General features: G+C 45.4%; 1 protein-coding gene across 2 annotated transcripts; it reads right to left on the minus strand.

Annotated features, from left to right (window-relative positions):
- Positions 1-318: 318 nt before the first annotated feature.
- taf5l (TAF5-like RNA polymerase II, p300/CBP-associated factor (PCAF)-associated factor) lies at positions 319-7,443 on the minus strand. 2 transcript variants are annotated; one of them, XM_079500072.1, is made up of 5 exons: positions 7,234-7,443; positions 6,047-6,188; positions 5,656-5,760; positions 4,767-5,524; positions 319-3,842 (listed from the first exon to the last, which is right to left on the minus strand). In XM_079500072.1, exons 2-5 carry the CDS (start codon positions 6,183-6,185, stop codon positions 3,051-3,053), a joined length of 1,794 nt encoding a protein of 597 aa, XP_079356198.1. In that variant the 5' UTR covers positions 6,186-6,188; positions 7,234-7,443; the 3' UTR covers positions 319-3,050. The 2 variants fall into 2 exon arrangements, with proteins under 2 accessions (XP_079356198.1, XP_079356199.1); XM_079500073.1 differs by having other exon boundaries at positions 6,047-6,227.
- Positions 7,444-7,534: the final 91 nt, after the last annotated feature.

The following is a 7,534-nucleotide window of genomic DNA, read 5'->3' on the forward strand; positions in this document are numbered from 1 at the left end:
ACATTTTGATCCAAGCAGATTTCAGACACAGCATACTGGTATAATGTTGACAAAGAAAAAAAAAGATTGAAGCATACTATATTCTGATAAATTGTTACTTTATTTCTTGTTTTGAGAGGGGGCTCAAAAGTTTTGCTTCATTTTCAGACAAAAATCTGTCTGAAAATAAAGTTATATAAAAGGTCTCAATCTGGCTGATAATTTAAGATTACATGGGGCAGAGCCAACTGAATTTATAAATGTATTATCCAAAATCTCAGTGCTGCGTATGTATATAACCTGGCTGTTGGCATATAAAAACATACAAGGAAGACCACATCAAACTGAAGAACTTTATCAATACTTCTTACACCAACATATACTGTAGCAAATGCCAATTCTCTTGAAATAGAAAAAAAAGAGTAAGCAAGATATTACAAAAATATATTTACACTTTTCAGCATTGCACAAATAATGCCACTATAGCAGAATTGTGCGAAAAATACAGCCATTATTTATTTAGTCGCTTTTTCCTCTTTTTAGAACGTTCCTTGAGAAGACACATGGTGACGCTTCTCCCTCAGCTCTATAGGCCATATTCACACGGCGGCCATCTTGCCATTAACGTGATGAAATGCCCATAGATATATAAAAAAAATAGATGCCTCATTGGCCGCTGCAATTACAATGGAGCAACCTGTATCAATGTGAGGGTGGAAGTGCGCCGGAAGGCACGTTATCCCACACTGCCACGCAGCCAATCACAGCGTGTCTTTTCCGGGACTTGTCAGACCCGACCGTCCGCTCTGTGATGCACGCGGAAACTTCTGTGAAGCACTAGTCTCACGGTGCCAGACTGTTGCCTCTCGTAATAGTTGTCTGGCTATGCAAGACTAGTGAAGCACCAATGCAGAAGCTTACACTCACTTGAGTACACACACACACGCCCCAGAGCGGAAGGAGGCGTCTACCTTTCAGTCTATGGAAATGCCAACCTGTTTTCAATGCAAAAGGCCAACATTGCCAGCATCTGAATATGGTCTATACTAGCGTCTTTTATGTTTTCCGTTATTGTGGGGAAAGCTTTTACTGAAAGTAGCTGATCGACAAGCTCACAACGCAATGCAACGCATCAGGTTGCGAGCTTCCAGCAAAAGCTTTGCCCACAGTACAGATGCTGGGGTTTAAGTGGTTAAGCTGCTATGTCACTAATGATAATAACCAGTGTACACTCAGTGTACAGAATAGTAAGACCACCTCATTGCTGTCAGGCAGAAATAGCCATATTTCAACATTTTGTTTTTCATAAATGTGTCATCCAACATTAACGGATAGATGTAGATCCGCTACATTTGCTCTTTGGGAAGAAAAAAAACTGCTTGCCCAAAAATAGGGATGCCAGGTTGAAAGATCTTCAGACTCAGTCTGTGGGTTTATAAATATTTCACCAATGAAAACCTATCAATAAGAGCTTTTGACTTCACTAAATAATAACTACATTGGATGTATTGAGGGTATGCGCATGCATAAACTAAGTGGCAAATCGAGTGGCAAAGTGAGTTTAACGTTGTTTAATGCAATCAGATAGGACTCATGATATATGGACTGTCAAAGCCAGAAATGTTTTGCCACTCAGTAGGTGATCCCGCATAACTTCCGGGTATTATGATGATGTCACGTGCAGCGGCGCATACCCTCTATAGGTTCTTTTACCCATTTCCTGAAAATCAATGGTTTTGGACATACAAGGTTTCTGCCCGACAGCAACGACCTGCTCGATCCGTCTTAACGAGTTGAAAACCTGCATCACTTATTGATTTCACCCCATATACGTCCACTTTAACCATGAAAAGGAAGAAGCTAGTTAACGAAAGGATGTTTGAAACATGGACTGTGCAAAACGAGGGCAATAATTCTATAGTATTTCAATAGTACTACTAGGCAGTCATAATATTTTGTACACTAAATACCCCCAGGTGCCAGTTTACAGCAGAACACAAATTTCCATTCTGTCGCATTTCTTTTGGCAATTTTGTGGATGTCTGTTCAGCATGAACTAGCAACATCATGTTAATATTACGGTCATAGGAAAAACCATAAAGCCAAATTTTATGATTTCCCCCACCAAGTAGGCTATGTATTTCAACTTGAGGTTCATGATGTTGGAACCATAATATAATGTCAGGTCATGTGACATGATAAAATGACAGGTCAATGTTTGTTATTCCAAAATTCTTGAAAAGCAAAACATATTCTATAAGTTTAGAACCTGACAACAGCAATGATCAACAGTGTCAACCTGGAGCCTAGGACACCTTTGGAGAAGGACACATTCACCTCCTAACATATGTATACTGTCGGTTACTTCTACAAGCACTTTTCATTGATCATAATAACATTGTGCGTGAGAGAACAGTAAACTATGTTTTGAACACCTTTCCACGATCCCAGTTGCAATCTACAGCAGTCTACGATTGACCCGGTTCAACAGAATTAGTTGTTCAGAAAAGGGTAGGCTAAGATCCCAATGCTGTAAACCTTTGACATCTATAAAATACCGCAAAAACATTGAAATGACACTGTATTTGAATTATACTCGACTATCAACTGTGAAGCCCTGATGAAGACCGGTATAGGTAAAAACATGTTGGTTTAATAAAGATTCTTCTCCTTTTTAACCATTTTGTGTGCCCGGATCTCCGCCTTTTTTCAATAGAGGTCTTATCCCGATTGATCCAGGAGCACCTTTTTACTATTACTATTTTTATATTTTGTATCTACCTGCACGTCTCCGTCGAGCACCTGGTTGCTTTCTTGCCTCTGCCTTTATCAACTGTGAACATTGGACTTCAGAAGTGACGATACCGTTTTTTCTACGAAAAAGATTAAGTGGACTGGTGGCCGGCAGATTAGTTAGACCTGCAATCAAAGCTTTTTGTGTGCCCGTCTCAGGGAAGAAAACATGAGAATGAGAGAGAAACAGTCTGTTGGATGACGACAAAAGAAAGCCAAATAAATGTTTGTTCTCAACATAAAACAAATGAGCCCTGACAAATGAGAATTCCCTTTGGCTACTGTTCAGTCTTTTCTTGTGCCGTTCCTGTCACCAGGAGCAGGTTGCAGGCCATGAACTGGACATTGAGCACGTTGCTGGTGTTTCCAGTGTACTGCCCCACCAGTTCGCCTGACGACCCGTCCGAGGGGGCTCCGCTGTGGGAGTTCCGGATGTCCCACACCCGGACGGAGTTGTCCATGGAGGACGACGCCACCAGGCTGCTGTCCGGGCTGAAGGACAGACTGGTGACGCTGTCCGTGTGTCCCCGCAGGTCTTTGAACAAGGTCCCTGAAGCCAAGTCCCACAGCTTCACCCTCTGGTCCTCGCCGGCCGACGCCAGATACTTCCCATTGGGTGCGAAGGCCAGCGACAGCACAGGCCCGCGGTGGCCTGTGAAGAGGCGAACAGACGCCCCCTGCTGGGTGCTCCACAGGCGGACAGTCTTGTCTGTGGAGCCGGTGGCCAAGTAGTTGGAGTTGGGATGGAACTTGACGCAGTCCACGTCAGCCAGGTGGCCGGCGTAGATCCGCAGCGGGTACGTGCGGGAGAACGTCCAGAGGCGGGCCGTGCGGTCCTGCGAGCCGCTGGCGAAGTAGAGGCTGCAGGGGCTGACGTTGACGTCCCAGACCGGGTAGGCGTGGCCCTGGTAGAGCGCCGTGTTGGTGAAGCTGCCCAGGTCCCAGTAGCGGATGGACGTGTCCTCTGAGCAGGAGAGCAGGCCAGAGCTGTCCGTGAGGAAGGCTGTCCGGAACACCGGGCCGCTGTGGCCACGCAGGGTCTTGATCTCACTGCCGTCTTCCTCATCCGCCTGAGGAGAAATTAGCTAAGTTAACCGGGCAATTTATAGTCTTGCAAACATTTATCTTTAACCATCTCAATATCCCACATCATAGAAACTAAGATTTATGTTTGTTAATTAACTTTCAACTATTATATGATAGACAGAGAGAACAAAACGACAGTGATGTCAACCATTTCACATTTTATGCAATTAAGACAGCTCCTTATGTGCATATTATAATATAATAATCATACAGTGCATTACAGAATTATAAGATTATATGGTCACCTTCATAACCACTATAGTAGAAACACATAGTCATGATTAATATATTAATACTTATTATAAATACTATCCAAAGGTTTATATGTCACTACAAGTAGCGACCGTTGGTACGGTCTGCATTACTCTGCAATACTGTGTGCAACATCAACAATTATATAATTTTATAATGGCTGAGAGGCATAGTGAGACACGATGCGTAGCGGAGGGTCCCTGACCCTGTTAGCCATTATAAAATACCTGGTAAGCTGGGACCTTGCATGGCTTATTGCTCTTCTAAAATGGTTACAAACATATAGCAATATTAACCTCATAAAACTATTAGTCACAAAAGTAGCTACGCTTTGCGCCCACCAGAGCGAGCCACACTTCCTTGTTTTTACTCGGCCAGTATCTGTGACGGGGGAATAGTTTTTACGAGGCCGCCCGGGGCCACACATGTCATATGAGCGCGGGCGGTGCTTAGACGGCCACACGGCCAGGGTGTGTAAGGCCATCAAATGCTTCCCTTACCCAGTTCAGCTACAGAGCTGCGGGATCAGCTGGGAATGATATAAAGTGATTGAAGGTGTGGATTATCGTGAGATACCAGCCAATCAGAATCAAGTATTGGGACTAACCGTTTTAGAAAGATACATTGTGCATCGGCATTACAATGAATATACTCACTTCCTCTTCCAGTAAATCACAGGCCAGGTGGATATGTGAAACGTCGGCCCTGTGTGGCTTGGCCTTCAGCTTCCTGGCCCTGAGGCTCCACAGCTTCACCGCGGAGCTGTCGAACCCCGCAGCCAGCAGCCTGCTGTCGGCAGACACCTCCGCCGTGTTGAGGAGTTGCTCCGTGTGATGGAACGCATAGAAGCACACGGTGGTGAGCGAGGGCGGCCCCTCGCGCACCTTCTTGATGCAGTCCTGCAAGGCCTCCAGGGCCACCTCGCTCTGCGGCAGCCCGGCGGGGACGTCTACCCCCTCCCCTCCCTCTGCCCCGTCTGCCGCCACCCAGGAGGAGGAGTTGGGGGCAGTGACGGGATCACCGGCCACCCCGTACAGCTGGTAGTCGGTGCGTCTCGATGCTGTGACCTCCACCTGCACGTGGGTGCTGAGGGCCCTGCAGAGGGCGCTGTTGTCCTCGCTCTGCAGGTAGCGCAGCAAGTAGCTGTGGCCCGGCTCCGTCAAGTGGACCACGTACTTGTGCTCCAGGAAGGCGTTGAGCTTCGGGTTGGCCGTCACGTCCTGAGCGGTGAGAACGTGGCGGAGTTGTTCCACGGTGGCGCGGTGGTCGCTGTCCTGGAGGAAAGCACCGTGGAAGCGGCTGTAGAAGCTGTCGACGGCTGACTTCAGGCCACAGCGCACCATGTCCAGGTGAAGGTAAACAAAGAGTGGATAGAGGATGCTGCTCACCTCTTTGGCCCAGGGCACCTCTGTTTCTAAAATGGGGGAGGGGGGGGAGCAGAATTAAACAAAAACATGCCAAGGAGCACTGGCTTAAAAACCAATCACGGCCTCACTTACAGTAGGCTGTGATCCAACTAACAATACGATAATTTAGGTGGAGTACCTGAGAGAAAGGTACGAAGTCTGGAGAACTGTGTCTCATACTGTTGAGGGTCAGACTGGCAAGGTGCAGCAGAGACGATGTTGGCACACCCCGACTCCGTTTGCACTGCTCGGGCAGAGAGACAAAATGACACGAAGAGCGATAAGCTCAATCATTTAGTAGTGTCGCCACATTCATGTACATTTAGATTCTATGCCAAGTGAACAATTCTGAGCTTTTAAGTACCACCTTTTTTATTGTGGGACAAGGTATTTGTTCAAAGTTAAGTTAGTGTGTTAAGACTGCAGAACTTACGACCCTTGGTGGAAAGAAGCTAATAGATCGGATTTCCATATTGCAGTGGTTCTCAAAATGGGGTTGCTCCAACTTTAGAGAGGCAATATCTACCCACCTGTGAGGTTGGCAGCCATCTCCTCTGGCGACTGGAAGAGTTTAGCCCCTTTCAGGGCACCTTCCATGTCCACATACTGCCTCCTCTTCAGGTACTGAGCCACTGTGTACTGGATCTGCTCAGTGCGTACTCGCTTCATGACCTGTGGAACCAACCAAGTCAATGGAGATTCACCACACAGCTGAGAGGTGGAGGGAAATGTCAGACAATGGAAGAGAGACATCAATTGAAGCCAAGTCAATTAGTCAATGGAGAATCACAGGGTACAGGATAGGTGAGCACTAGGGACATCTGGGCAGTGGGCATCTTTGTCCAAAAAGTTACAAATTGTAATAAAAAATAGTATCAATTAATGTAAAGTATACATGATGTGAATATCCACAGTACATTATCACACTTAATTTGATCCGTCAACTTCTTGTTTATCATAAACAAGAATCCTTCATTCTGAAGAATCCTTCATTCTGAAATTGGTAGCGCCAGTGCTACCAAGTAAAAAAGTTAATTTCGAGCCCTGTTATGCCCCAAAATGATAAAGAAATTGCAGAAATATTAGACCGTAATTGTCCCAATGTTTAAGCATGTTCTAATTCTTTACATTTGAGGAAATACGGTAGCGGAATCCAATTTTACACTGAGGTGCCCACTCTTACTTGGTGCCCAACTGCCCACCTATCCTGTTACCAATCACGCACAGCTGAGAGGTGGAGGGAAATGTCATGCAAAGGAAGAGGGTCACAGTCATTGCATTGATTCATCATTAATATCCAGACTTATCACCAACTCTTGTGTGCTTAGGAAGAAGGAAGGCACGTGTATGCTACAAAACTGAAAACAAAAAAATCTAGCAGAATTAATCTTATATAAATGAATATAGCATATTTACACCAGGCTACAGCTAACAAGGAACAAGTGGGTTAATTGAACGAGTTATGGCTCTCTCTTTGAGGCTGAAATATAGCTATACGTAATAGTAAAACAGTCAGGAATCCACAAAAAAAAGAGAAAAATACACCTGCTTGTGCCGTCCGATTTAATCTTAACAACCCATAAAGATGCAGCATTAAACTATGATTGGGCTAACTGGGCTAACTAGCTTTGAGCTAACTAACTGGATTAGCGCGAGAATCCCGAGGAGGTGATCACTGATCAGTTTGCAGACACAAGACTGTTGAATGGTTACTCACTGCATATCGTGCTGTACTGTGCTCTCCCTTTAGTGGTCAGATGCTACGTGCAAGGAAGGACCAGATGAAAATAATCCCCAACTGAAAGCACAACATCAGCAGCGGTGTAACTCCATCGTGCTGCTTTTCCTCTCCATGTTCCAGCAGCAGCACCCTCCATCAGAGAGAAAGCTAAAGCTAGCTGTAGCTGCGTTCATATCTGGACGGGTAGATCTCATCAGGCCGTCGATGATCTTCTACCTCTGCCTGGATCATTTATTCTGTACACAGCCTATCATAGATTCATATCGAGTCTGACTTT

Source organism: Electrona antarctica (assembly GCF_951216825.1).
Source record: "Electrona antarctica genome assembly, chromosome: 4".
Taxonomy (NCBI): domain Eukaryota; kingdom Metazoa; phylum Chordata; class Actinopteri; order Myctophiformes; family Myctophidae; genus Electrona; species Electrona antarctica.